Source organism: Mchenga conophoros, linkage group LG12 (genome assembly GCF_057382185.1).
Source record: "Mchenga conophoros isolate Kocher_MC1m ecotype Shallow Benthic linkage group LG12, M_conophoros_male_GT1.1, whole genome shotgun sequence".
Classification (NCBI taxonomy): Eukaryota; Metazoa; Chordata; class Actinopteri; order Cichliformes; family Cichlidae; genus Mchenga; species Mchenga conophoros.
The window spans coordinates 17,188,865-17,203,580 of record NC_140537.1 but is presented as its reverse complement, the minus strand read 5'-3'; the positions used below and the strand labels follow the sequence as shown (position 1 = coordinate 17,203,580).

Genomic DNA, 14,716 nt, shown 5'->3' with positions numbered 1-14,716 from the left:
AGTATGAAAATATGTAGCAAAGGTCTTAGGCATCTTTGTGAGTCTCATTTCTCACTGTCTTATCCTTTTATACAAATTTACAACATCAGGTAATTTTTGGGGAAAAACGTCAAAGCTAAGCTATGTCTTTGGAATTTTCGCACTACTTTAAAATTTAAAAACATTAGATTTTTTTTCGCAGGTGATCAGTGTTGCCTGTGGTGCATGGCACATCATGGCTCTCACCACAAGTGAGTAACCCGTCATCATTCCCAAAGATTCATGTCTCTCCGTTTAATTGATCTTGGGGCAGTTAGACTGCGTCACTAAAGATAAACCAGTCAACCTCAGGTATTTCCTCTCCGCACTGGTTTCCTCATCCTTTTCTCCAAATGATGTCTTGTTCCTCCTCAAAGCCCCTCCTCACTCACTTTCTCACTCATCGAACCATAATTCACTTCAGAGGGAAGCATCATTAATGCACAGTAGGACCCAGCAGCTTGATGTGTGCTAATTATATTGTGTGTTTTACACGCTGAATGACTTTTGCTTAGTCAGTGATGAGCTCAGTCTCTGGTAATTGTTTTTTGGATTTGATGAGTTTATAAAAGCCTGTCTGTGAGTGCGTATCTGGGCATGTTGCTCGTGTGCTTGTCCGTTCATGTATGTGTTAGTAAACATGTGGATGGCGAGACTTTACTCATAGAAATCCACATTTATGTGTGCCTGTGCTTGAGCATGTTGCCTAGATGCACAGCCTACTCTGTTTTTTACACATAGCCAGAAAGCCAAGATTATTATTCAGCTCTGCACATTATACGCTTCTGTGAACTTAATAATGATTAGCAAACAGTCAAAACCTCGAGATCGTTCTGACACATTAAAACTACATGCAGTTTTAAACTCTGCCATTCCAGCCTAACACTTTGACATGCGCATTCAACCATGACACTACACTCCATTACTTGCTTGCATTCTTCACAACCAATGTGATCCTTTTTAGTACTGTACATCAGTCGGTGCTATAGCAGCCTTTGGCTAATCACACTGATTGGAGGTGTCCTTTGGCTCACCTGGGGGCTTCCAATCCTATTAGGCCAACAGTCCTGAGCCTAGCGTACCCAGCAGCCGCTCGTGTTTGATCACTGGTGCTTAGAGCCCACACTTGTCCTCTTATGTTGGTGTTAAGGCATGGAGGAGAGGAGCAGCAGGGTGGGGTTTGGAGGGGGTTAAAATGTGATCTCCTTAACTCTCTAGGGGGGCAGAGGGGAGCTCAGTGCCCCACCTCCCTCACTGACACTCCTCTGCGCCTCCAGCTGGAGCTGGTCTTTAAACTTCTGATGTCATATGAAAAGCGGAACACTGCAAAGTTTTTTTTCAGGCAAAAGAGAAAGAGATGGAGGGACCGAAAGAGTGAAAGATTGAAAGAAGCACACTGTGAAGAGACGGTTGACTGTATGTGTCTATCTTTTTGAGAGTGTAAGACGTTTAGAGGTTCACTCAAATTTCTCACATCACTCCCCTCCTCCCCTCTCCTTTCTTAATCTTTCTTTTTCTCCCTCTGCACACCTGAGCTGATTCCACCAGGCCTGTCACCTCTGTCTACCTTCTTCCTAGCTGTACCACATACATTACCTCCCCTCCATCACTTCTTCTCTCTGCCTTCTTTCTGACTGCTATTTTCCTTCACTACATGCCCATCACTGTGTCTCTCTTGTGGCTCTCCCTCTTCTCTCCCCCTGCTGCCCCCCACCCCCCACCGCGACTCTCTTCTTCCCTGGGCCAAGAGCGCCCAAGAAGAGCCATGTGTTTCCAAAGTGGACTGGATGGGAAATCGAAGCAGGGCTTCTGTGTTTATCAAGCCACAGCTCCGTCACCTTGCTCCTACTCCCGTCTGGAGGCCCCGGCAAATTGGTGACAGCAACAACAACAACCCTGCAGCACACATGCCCCCTTTTCCCATGTGCACATCCATACACGCAGTTACACACTCGCACACACACGCACGCACACATGCACACAGCATAGCACCTTGGCCTGTTTAGTTTTATTGCTGGTGTCAGGTGAGGAGGTGGAGGTAGGAGTGCTGTCTAATGTTCAGCTCACACACACACACAGATACACTCACACACAGCTATTTCCACCCCTGCCGACACCTTGGCTAACAAGACCTGTGAACTGCAGTGACAGAACTCCAAGACTTGTCAGAGTCCCACTCATTTAATGCCAAGACCCGGCCCCAGCTCTAACCCATCACAGTTTCTGTATGCACACCAAGCCACATTAGGCTGCACAATGATATACAGGGTGTGAGTCTGTACTACTACTACTACTGCTACTTCAGGTTAATATTGTTTAAGTAATACCTTTACTAGTGATATGTATGGTAATTCTTTTTTATTATTATTAAATCAACGGTGTAGTATAATATCAGTGTCGAGGTGAAATGTGTCATGGTTTCGTTTAACTTTACCTTCAGCCTGCACCTCATTACAGTGATGTGCATCATGATTTCTTTCATCTATAAATGTTTAAATGTTTGCTATTACTCTTGCCTGTCTAGTTGCATGTGTGACAGTACAGTAATGTGTCTGTAAACCTGCTGTACCCACAGGCATCTTTATCTGGAGCATCTAATAGTCTTGGGTCATTACAAGTAGTTTTGCATGGAACACTGCCCCTTTTGTTGCATGTGTACAGGATGCTTTCTGCTCAATATCTTTTTCAGTGCCCCCTTTCTTTGCTTTGACGTTATCGTGTAAGTGGAGAATAAAAGAGAGTTGACTTTGGTTAGAGCCCTGCACGGCCTTGCTACCTTGGAAATTAACTACACAAACAATGCCTTGCCATTGTGCCTAAGCACTTACAACTATGCCATTTAAGAGAGTATTGATCTACCCAATGCAGGGTCAATCATTGGATCAATGGTGTGTGGGTTGGTTGGCTCGAAGGCTGTTTGACTGCATGAATGAATGGATGGTTGGATAAGGAATGAATAGGCGGTTGCATAATGAATGGATGGATGGATGAATATATGGATTGATTCATGGGTAGACTTAAAGATGGATGCATGGAGGGCACCGGTGTCGGGTCTGCACAGAGATGAACTTGTATAGTTCTGAAGATGTTACTTGCTTGCTGTATTTTGTGTAAGACTCACTTCTGTCCTGTACACCTGCCACCATTAAACACAGCCTGACATTTACTGCAGGTTGAAGTTGATTTGTTGTGAATCCTCCGCGAAGAAGCATTTCTTAACATGAAGTGATTGGGTTTTTTTTAGTTATTGCTGATTGGGGCAATTTTATATTTAAGCCCAGTAGGTATAGTAGATAACTACCTCCTATTTACCAAAATTTTTGCTTACCTGGATGCAATATTAAGCTGAAATCCGTCAAGTAGTATTACTGAAACTGAAGAGTGAGAGACTGAGAGATATAAATTAAAAAGCAGTCATTGTCATTAGCATGTTCTTGGTGGATTGTTGTGATGTGTTTACACCAGGGTTGATTGACCTAGTTACCCAGCCCCTGGCAGCATACGATGGAGAAATGAAGATAATGCAACACAAGGGAGAGAGTTATGTTGCTTTATTATTCTTATATGTGAGGCACTTGTGAGTCTGTGCACCCACATGCACAAACTCACACACACATGCACGCACGCACACTGAAGTGATGATCAGGCGCTAAGGGGTCGCGCCTTGTGACAAAGTAAAAAAAAAAGAAGAGCTTATTTAAAATTCTGTAAGAGATGTCAATTGTGCCCTCTGCATATTTCTATGGAAAATTTGTAAATAGATCCTTTGTAAATAGCTTCTCCTTTGCCAATCACCCTGTCTGCTCTGTGCACAGCAGCATTAAAAATTGATCCTTAGCAGCACCAGGGTGAAATGCTAACATTGCTGCCAAATGACTGATTAAAAAGAAAAACCTTTAATCTTTGCTTAAAAGTGTCTACTGCCTTGGCATGCCTTCCCCTGTGCTCCTCTATCTTCCAACGCTGTGAAGGGAAGGAGGGGGTCGCCGTGGGGGAAACGGGGTCACGCTTCATGTAGAGTCAGCACTGTACAGTGATATAGCTCTAGAGGTGAGGGATTTCACTAAGAGGAGATCCAGGAATCAACATGCATTGCTGTCTTCTGAATTTAACCTTAAGCCAGAGGTTAAAAACACATTTGAGCTTTCCACAACAGGAGCTGAGTGTGCTGTGGCACTCCTGCTAATGGCATGTAGAAAAAAGAATTGTTTCTTCCAACTTAACTATTCAGGTTAACAAAAAAAAAAATCACTGGGGCTCTAAGGTTTGACACTTCATTTAGCAGCACAGAATTAGAAACTGACGCCCAGCTTCTGTATATGATGACTACAGAACATACACATGCAGTTTTGGAACATAAAAAGGTATTATAACGTATATTGAAATTGCTGAGAGGTGTTTGTGCTTCAGAGAGCAGAAAGAAGAACAGACAGTGTGCTCACCCAGAAACTCAAACTCACTTCAGAGACCTTCCTCACTTCAGAGACCTTGTCAGAAAACCCTCACCAATAGAGCACACAGAGAAAGAAAACACGGCACAGGTAAGATAAACATATCTCTTCTTTCTTGCACTACAGCCTTTTTATTGACTTACATACTGTAAAGCTAAATCTAACTGACTCGCTAACCCAACAGCTCCCTATCTCTTGCCGTGGATTTTTCCTGAGTGATATCTTTCTCTTCCACACTCCCTGCCCCTGCCTGCCTTGTTGACATCCTCATCGTCCGTCCATCATTTGCTGCTCAAATCTGCTTTGCATTTAATAGTTTCAGTTTCTTTATGCATGGTGTAAATGAACATATCAGTAGTTTATGATATATATATATATATATATATATATATAACACCCAGCACGCTCCTGCGGGCGGTTTATCCTTCAAGCTCGGGTCCTCTACCAGAGGCCTGGGAGCTTGAGGGTCCTGCGCAGTATCTTAGCTGTTCCCAGGACTGCGCTCTTCTGGACAGAGATCTCCGATGTTATTCCCGGGATCTGCTGGAGCCACTCGCCTAGCTTGGGAGTCACCGCACCTAGTGCTCCGATTACCACGGGGACCACCGTTACCTTCACCCTCCACATCCTCTCGAGCTCTTCTCTGAGCCCTTGGTATTTCTCCAGCTTCTCGTGTTCCTTCTTCCTGATATTGCTGTCATTCGGAACCGCTACATTGATCACTACGGCCGTCTTCTTCTGTTTGTCTACCACCACTATGTCCGGTTGGTTAGCCACCACCATTTTGTCCGTCTGTATCTGGAAGTCCCACAGGATCTTAGCTCGGTCATTCTCCACCACCCTTGGGGGCATCTCCCATTTTGACCTCGGGACTTCCAGGTTATACTCGGTACAGATGTTCCTGTACACTATGCCGGCCACTTGGTTATGGCGTTCCATGTATGCCTTGCCTGCTAGCATCCAGCACATAACAGCAGGGTTGCTGTTATGTGCTGGATTGTCTCTGGGGCATCTTTACACAGCCTGCACCTGGGGTCTTGCCTGGTGTGATAGACCCCAGCCTCTATGGATCTTGTGCTCAGAGCTTGTTCTTGTGCTGCCATGATTAGTGCCTCGGTGCTGTCTTTCAGTCCAGCTTTGTCCAGCCACTGGTAGGATTTCTGGATATCAGCCACCTCCTCTATCTGCCGGTGGTACATACCGTGCAGGGGCCTGTCCTTCCATGATGGTTCCTCGTCTCCCTCCTCTTTCTTGGGTTTCTGCTGCCTGAGGTATTCACTGAGCACTCGGTCAGTTGGGGCCATCTTCCCAATGTATTCTTGGATGTTCGTTGTCTCATCCTGGACTGTGGTGCTGACACTCACCAGTCCCCGGCCCCCTTCCTTCCGCTTAGCGTACAGCCTCAGGGTGCTGGACTTGGGGTGAAACCCTCCATGCATGGTAAGGAGCTTTCTTGTCTTTATGTCAGTGGCTTCTATCTCCTTCTTTGGCCAGCCTATTACCCCAGCAGGGTACCTGATCACGGGCAGGGCGTACGTGTTGATGGCCCGGATCTTGTTCTTACCATTCAGCTGACTCCTCAGGACTTGCCTGACCCTCTGCAGGTACTTGGTGGCTGCAGCTTTTCTAGCGGCCTCTTCATGGTTCCCATTCGCCTGCGGGATCCCCAAGTACTTGTAACTGTCCTCTATGTCTGCAATGTTGCCTTCTGGTAGTTCAATCCCCTCAGTTCTGACTACCTTCCCTCTCTTTGTTACCATCCGACTACACTTCTCCAGTCTGAACGACATTCCAATGTCATTGCTGTATAGCCTGGTAGTGTGGATCAGTGAATCGATGTCTTGTTCACTCTTGGCATACAGCTTGATGTCATCCATGTACAGGAGGTGGCTGACAACTGCTCCGTTCCGTAGTCGGTATCCGTAGCCAGTCTTGTTAATGATCTCACTGAGGGGGTTCAGGCCTATGCAGAACAGCAGTGGGGACAGAGCATCTCCTTGGTAGATCCCGCACTTGATGGTGACTTGTGCTATGGGCTTGGAGTTGGCCTCTAGTGTTGTACGCCACATCCCCATTGAGTTCCTGATGAAGGCTCTTAGGGTCCCATTGATCTTGTACAATTCTAGGCATTCCAGTATACAGCTGTGGGGCATTGAGTCATAGGCCTTCTTGTAATCAATCCAGGCAGTGCACAGGTTGGTCAGTCTGGTCTTGCAGTCTCGGCTGATTGTTCTGTCTACCAGTAGCTGGTGTTTTGCGCCTCTGGTATTCTTGCCAATTCCTTTCTGTGTCCCACTCATGTATTGACCCATGTGCCTGTTCATCTTAGCCGATATGATGCCTGACAGGAGCTTCCATGTAGTACTGAGGCAGGTTATTGGTCGGTAGTTGGAGGGGACCGGTCCCTTCTTGGGGTCCTTGGGGATCAGGACCGTCCGGCCTTCAGTTAGCCATTCCGGGTGTCTCTCGTTAACTAGCAGCTGGTTCATTTGTGCTGCCAGACGCTCGTGGAGTGCAGTCAGCTTCTTCAGCCAGTAGGCGTGAACCATGTCGGGCCCTGGTGCTGTCCAACTCTTCATACTGGAGACCCTTTCTTGGATATCTGCCACTGTGATGGTTACTGGACCCTGTTCAGGGAGGTCGCTGTGGTCTGCCCTCAGATCCTCTAGCCACTGAGCATTGCCGTTATGGGTTGCATCCTTCTCCCATATGCTCTTCCAGTATTGCTCCGTCTCCAGCCTTGGTGGTGCTGTTCTCTTATTGTTCCCTTGCCACTGAGAGTACACCTTTGCTGGTTCTGTGGAGAACAGCTGGTTTATTCTCCTGCCTTCTATCTCTCTGGTGTACCTCCTCAAGCGGCTGGCCAAGGCTGTGAGTCTTTGCTTGGCAGTTTCCAAGGCCTCAGGTATGGACAGCTTATATATATATATATATATATATATATATATATATATATATATATATATATATATATATATACATATATGTGGAGAGAGAGAGAGGGGGAGAGACATAATGTATATACTATGGATACAATAGAGCAAGTTTTACTTAAGTAGGCAGCACAGTTGTGAAAACATCAGAGTGAATATATATTCACTTACCTCTCAGAATATCAGTGAAGGCCACTAAACTGTCACGCAAAGCCACACACACACACACACACACACACACACACACACACACACACACACATACACACACACACACACTTCCACCCCTCCCCGTCTCTCTGTCATTCAGGTGTTTACTGTCATTCATACTCAGGGTTTTGTATAATCCTCTCACCACACCTGAGTGCTCCCCACTCAGTGTCACTGGATTTACTCTCTCTCACCCCCCTTGCTCACTTCCCCTCTCCTCGAGCGCGCAGCCTTTTTCATTTTGCATCGCAGTCATTCTTTTACACATGCTGTCATTTCTTATGTAAATAACCACAGATAAAAAGACAGTAACAGACATTTTAAGATTTACACACACCGCTCAGCGCGTATGTTTTCAGTCATCCCCTCTCATCAGCCAGTTTGTTTGTAGAAGTGTCTTTGCCTGTAGCCATAAATTAGGGGTTGTGATTTAACTCATTGAGACAAAAGAGAAAGACAATGAAACATGCATAAAACAAATGATGTGGAGAAGGTGAGGGAAAGGGAGAGCGAGGGAGAGAGGAGAGAGGCGAGGAGGGTGTACTGAAGGCAGAAATGGGCCAGTATGTATTTCTGCTCTACTTTCACTTCGGGAAGGCTTCATTAAGAAGTCTGTTTCCAGAGCACAGCGGAATCTTTACGCACGTACATGTGTGTGCGCGCACAGGAGTGTGCATATATTCGTAGTTTAGTGTGTTTCAGAGCCCATGCACATCCATGTGCATATATGTGTGCATGCACATAACATTATTTGTGTGTTCAGTGAGAGAGATCTCCTAAATTATTTACACCCAGAACTCTCTAATTGGTATCAAGTTTTTAAATGGGGTCAAATGAGCAGTTCCATGCTGCTTTCTCTTGCCTTAAGTCTGTATCATCACATCTGGAGCTACAGTGCAGCTATTTCAATGAACTTGAACGTCTAAATGCTGTATTTGCCTATTGACTGGGGCTCTACTCTCAGACTGGAGAAATACGCTGCATCAGGCTCATTTAGAGGAGGGAATGTAACTGTATTTTTCCACCGTCTGATAGAGCTGTTTTAGTCCATCTACTCATGTATGTTACTCTGTAAATGTTCTGTAAGAAATTTGTTGAGGCATAAACATTAAAAAAAGAGGTGCACACTCACAAACACACACTCAAAGCCTTAGGCAGGGCACAGAGATGGTATTAGATTTAAGCCCTCTAATAAAGCCAATTAGAATTACACTGCGCACTGATGAAGGCAACCTTTCCAGGGACATTCTCTCACCTCCATATATACACATCTAAGGCATGCAGCATGCACATGCACATACACACATCAGCTAAATATTTAACATTGCCAAATATCTCTGTGTTATAAAGGGATTAGATACAGTTTGTCCAATGCACCATGTTTGGCCTCAGTGTTGTTTTAACAGGCATTTCTAGAAACTTAATTTGCTTTCCTGAATCAGCTTTCCCCTCCCAGTTTTATGTCAGGGCGGGAAGTGTTCCTGGCAGTGATGATCTTTTACTGGGCAGAGGTACTGCCGCACTGGCACAGATGTGCTCCAGGGTCTCAGTACAGAAAGAGAAAGCTGAAACTTAAATTGTCAAAATAATAAAGGGATTAGTGACTGTAATGTGATTGCTGAATTTTAAAATGTAGTCCATTATAGCAGAATGACAAAAAACAATAAAGTAACCACATTAGTAATGCCATAGTAATGCATACATTACTTCCAAACATGAAGAACATTACACTGGCTTCCCAGAAATGTGCACAACACTAAGTTTCAGCAAGTCTGGAAGATTTGGATGAATTGACAGAACACAAGGTGTTAGTCTATATTTTTTTAAGTGACTCAAACAAGTGTTCATAAATGAGCACATTGTTGACTGCAATACATGTTATATGACAAAGATAAATATTGATGTCTATTGCTGAAATTCTCTGTTTCCTATAGGTTTACTCTACAATGAAACTGACTGTACAATATTACTACCCAAATCATAGTAAAAACAACTTAAAAGATTGTGTGTATCCACCTGACAGGGCTCCAGACATGTCAAACACAAACTGGTTCAAGGTTCGGAAAGTCCAGAAGGCTTTGAGGAGCAAGAGACAGATGAAGAAAGTGAAAGTGCAGAGGAAAAAGAAAGACATGAACAAAAACCATACACAGATGAGGCAATGTCTGCAACAGAAACGGATGGGACAGGAAGTGGCCACTCATCAATCAAATCCAAGCAGGGGGATGATACAGAGGGTTGTCAGACAGCAGTGCGGTTTGAGCCAAGGAGCAGAACATGCAGAAATAGTCAAGGCAGTCTTCACGTAGTCTTCACTACACTGCATCTTTTACCTAGGTCAGACGGCAAGCAATGCAGGCCCACTGCTGGCACTCTCCCCCAGCTATCAAAGGGACAACAAGCTCAAAGCAGAATTTCATCTGGGGCTCAAAAGGTGAGTTATTTATATAGTCATCACAAACAAAACTACAACTCCAGTTTTTCCAGTTTGTCACAATATATTGTACTTATATTTTCATAAATCTTTATCTTTTCAGAGAAGATCATATCTGACCAAATCAGTCCAAAAATCTGAAGGCGGCAGCAGCATTTTGCAGAGCCCCGAGCTCAGGCCTGCACCCAGACCTCCTGTGAAATGTCCTGGAACTCAATTTGTAACCTCTTGTCACCATCCAAGAACGGGACCACACAGTGGCCTTAAGTCTTCCATTTACAGATCTTCTTCAATCTCTAGCTCTGGACAGCAAGTTCACACATTCCCTTCCTCCCATTTGAGATCGCAGGTTGAAACCTCTCTTTCTCAAACTCCTCCTTCATCTAAGCCATTTAAAAAGTGCTCTGCAAACAGAAGACAAGCTTTTTCCTTTGGCATTACTCCAAGAATTCACAGGTCTACTTCTGCCCACCAGTGAACCAAGTGAATATGTATGCAACTTTTTTTTGTTATCCTAAACATGTATATTTCTTAACCAAAAGCCGCAAAAAAAATCACTGGCTATGGAATTGTGCTCTCTGTTATCTACTTGATAATGGATGTAAAGCTAAATATTTTTGCTTGCAAAAACAACCTTCTGCTCTGGAGGAGCTCTCCAAAACAGAGTCCAGATGAGCATTAATAGGGTCCAATTTACCCCTGTGATCACACATTCTGATTTGGCAAGTACGTTCCTCCGATAAGCCATCTCAGTCAACAACACTCCTGAAACTTGACCTTATTTGAAGGCATTAGACTTTTGTCTAATGCCCTACAGTCAAAACCGTGTGTAGAAAATGCTGAGACCTTGAATCACATCATTTCAACAGAACTTGAGAAGGTTGTTTCTTACCCTACACACTGCGCCACATTCATTTTAATGCTTACAGTATGTTGTTTATTAAAGACATAACGCCTTCTCGGATCTTGGCCTCTTGTAAGACATTTTCACGGTGAGGCATTTTCATGGCTGTCCGTCTCTTCGGTATGAGTCACATGTGTTTGCCACTGTGGCTCTTTTCAGTTTGAGGAAATTGATTTGTTGCACAGATAATGTGAGCTTGCTCTTTGTCTTTGTTGTCTTGTTTCATGTCTGTCAGTGTGTCCTTTAATATTGTGGTATGCAAACTGGCTCTTTAACTAAATGCTTAGTGCAAAACCTTTTATCATCCACCTTTAAAAACACCTGTCTGTCATGTAACAAGTTGGCTTTTTTTTTTTTAGTTGTATTCAGTTATTGTAAGTTGTGATTTTTGTTGTAACAAGAAATTGTTTGTAAGGAAAGGGTTTGTTAGTTTTAATTGCCACTCCTGGGTTGCGTTTTTTTTGTTAATTTTTTTGTTTGTTTGTTTTTTCTTTACCTATGTTCTAACATGAGAAGTTTTGTTTTGTATTCAATTTTGTATTCAATTCTTCTTCTTTTTTTTCCATAAACTGTATCCACAATCACTCAATAAAAATATTTTGAGAAATGTTGTAAGACATTGTATAGTATTTGGCTTTTACTGGAAAATTAGACAAATACATGCAAAGTTCATTATTTCTTTGAAAAAGTGCTTAATACATTTACTATACCACTGCAAATTTGGTGCGCCCAAGCAAAGGTATGTAAAGGAATGGTAATGTTCGAGACTGACAAGTAAAATTTAAAAAGTGCCTTTAAATTGAGTCTTAAATTTGTTTCCAAGTAACAAGCCCAGCAACTACTTGCAGGAAGGCAGCACTGATGGCATTGAGACATCCACCCACGTCTCTCTTCCACTCCCTACGGTTTGTTTTGGTGTGAGTTAGTGCTGATTGTGTGTGTATCACGTCTTTGCCCTGCGAGACTCCTGCCAATCGATTCAAGGTGAGACCTGTCGATTAAACACCCTGACCGGTGCTCTCTACCTAACCCCGGGGTGATTCAATCCCACCCCTTATACACACGCATGCGCGCGCGCACACACGTACACACCCACTTCACCTGTCATCCATCAATACCTCCATCAGGGCCTTTATTGATCCCCTCCATCCAGCCTCTTCACCCCACGCAGTACAACATCAGGGCCAGGATGACGTTGGTGCAGGTTTAATTTTTGGCAGATTTACAATAAAGCTCAAGTTATTATTTAACTCTTCCAGCTGCGGTGTGCTCTTTGATTTAGCACCCTGGGAGAAGATGAGTTACAGCTGACACTGAGAATCTGCTGGGGCTGGAATGGTAGGCACCCGGTTCATAACTCAGCCGCCGAATGTGTAGTTAGTCAATCACTTGATCTGTAATCACAAATGCTGCCAGAAATTACATGAGTGATGAGCTGTAATAAAAGCACTTACTTTTCCTGCTCTGTCTCTTAAGTGTTATTGGCAGACCCCTCTCTCCCAGGAGGCCATGGCTGTGAAACAAAATCCCGATATAAACTGCCTCATTGGTCCCTGCCTCACGCGCTGTCTCTGTGGCGTACTGTATGTGTGTATGTGACTGTATGTGAGTGTGTGTTAATGCAGAGTGCTTCCACCACAGTGTAATACAAAGCTCTTTTTGACAGTCTTTCTTCAACTTTTAGATTGCCTTGCTTCAGGACAAATGATCCTCACTCCAGTAAAGACAGTCATGCTCGTCTCTATCATTTATAATCTCTACTGTCGGCAGAGATGCAAAGACACTCGCTCACAATGACTGTTTTTAAATAGGCCTGGCACTATTAATTGTTAAATAAAACACTATTTAAATTTACTTCTAGACAAGTTGCTATGCAGTAGTTTAATATTATAGTAAAACTTTCCCAACCCTGAATTTGATCTCAGCCAACCGTGTACTCACAGTTTATATTACATTAACAACATGACCTTACGTACAGTAATCAAAACATGTCAGGGCCAAGACTCAAACCTTTCTTTGACAGTCTGTGACTCCCAGCTCAGTAGCCTTTAGCAGGAGTTCATGCACGACAGTTTTATTGATACAGACCTCTGTAATAATTACACAGCGTCTCGCATGCACTATTGATCAGGCCTATTGATAAAGTCATATTTTACTGTAAAGGTCTGTTGATTTGATGCATTACAGCATAAATCTGTCCTCACAAGCAGTTGAGCTGGAAATCCGACTGCAGAGTGACGGATGCTCTCACAGATAAACACACGCAGGGCTGTTTATATCCATTGTTTGATTGAGGTTGGGTGACATAAGTTTAAGATAGTGATGTAATGATATTCATATCTTTAGTCCAACCGCATGAATAGACGATCACACAGAGACGACAAGTGAGATCTGCCTTCCAGTCCAGCTCATATGATGTGATATATAAGCGAGGGTGTTTATAGAGTCACTGCTCCATCTTATCATGATTTGTGTTGTCAGCAGGGGCTGGATCTGCATGACGTTAATAGATTCTGATGTGGTTCAAATGCCCCATGGTGAATGTGAAATAGAGATGAATGTGACAGATCGCACAGGACTTGTCCTGTATATAAACGGCCTTTGGAAATGTTCTCACAGGGAAGGAAGGATGGTGTAAATGCTGGAGTGTGGGGGAACGCCAATGCTGGTATTAAAATGGTAAGAATGCGATCCTCACAGCTGACCTGTAAGTCGAAACAAGGAAGAAATGCAGGTGATTTTTTTTCCAAGAAAAATCATCAGATTGGTTTGCTATAAGGTTTACTGTTATTAAAAGAATCTTTGGCATCCTGAACCTGCAAACACCCTGAACTGTACACTAATGGAGAACTAAATGTAAAGTGTCAAGTAATATGCACTGGTGTTGCACATTATCACCCTTTGATCTTCCCATGGAAAAATATAATATGTGTAATAAGGGAAAAAAGCAAATTTATTACCATTGGAGGAAAGGAAAATAGATCTTTATGGTCCAGGTTAAAAAGCAGCTTACTAGACCATGTTTCCGTTTTGGCCGGCAGTTCAAAAGCATGTTTTCTTTTCGAATTTTTCTCTGGCCGGATTCTGAATCACTTGGGGGCAGTTCGCAAAAGGCTGTGGTGCACCATTGCCGGGCTGGTTTTCACATTTAAAGAGCCAAAGATACATGGGGAGCATGTTCACGTTCAAAAGGCCTACAAAACTCTAAAAGCTGGGATATTGAGTTAATTGCTGGCCCAGTCAAAGCAAGGCTGCTGCTGCAAAATGCGGTGTACAGCCTCGCTCCTAATTACCAATGATTTGCTGGATAAGCTGGATAAGCATGTGACCTGCTACAACATGAGCAATTTTAAATGACCTGGAATCTTAATGACAGTAAACAAAACTCATGAAAAACAGGCTATAAAAACGAAAAAGGGATGGCAGTTATTTCTAAAAGGGGTTTAGAAATATATAGTGGCTGAAATAAAAATAAAGATTTTTATAAAATAGCAGATTAGAGTGTTTTTGGCTTCATTCGAGGACTTCTATTGTGCATGGTTGTTACAGCATCAAATCTACCAACGGAATTGGTACAAAACTAAAGCACACCACTGACTTTGAACACTACTTTTGTACCACAGCTGTCTGAAATGCTAATATATAGTCTTGTGGAATAGCAACAATACCTCCAGTGTGTTCCCCAGAGCTGGAGGGAGGAGGCAAGACAAGACAAAGACAGTTTTTAATCTGAGCAGGAAGCATACAGTGGCGATTCACTGTGAAA

The 14,716-nt window shown here is 43.5% G+C and overlaps 1 protein-coding gene across 1 annotated transcript in view; it reads left to right on the top strand.

The window, feature by feature from the left end:
- The window catches only part of LOC146562389 (uncharacterized), a 306,632-nt gene extending 295,067 nt beyond the window's left edge, over positions 1-11,565 (top strand). Inside the window, exons 11-14 of the mRNA XM_085294108.1 lie at positions 182-230; positions 4,429-4,559; positions 9,636-10,046; positions 10,150-11,565. Coding sequence (XP_085150234.1) covers positions 182-230; positions 4,429-4,559; positions 9,636-10,046; positions 10,150-10,524 — 966 coding nt within the window. The 3' untranslated portion in view covers positions 10,525-11,565. The remainder of the gene's footprint in view (positions 1-181; positions 231-4,428; positions 4,560-9,635; positions 10,047-10,149) is intronic.
- Positions 11,566-14,716: the final 3,151 nt, after the last annotated feature.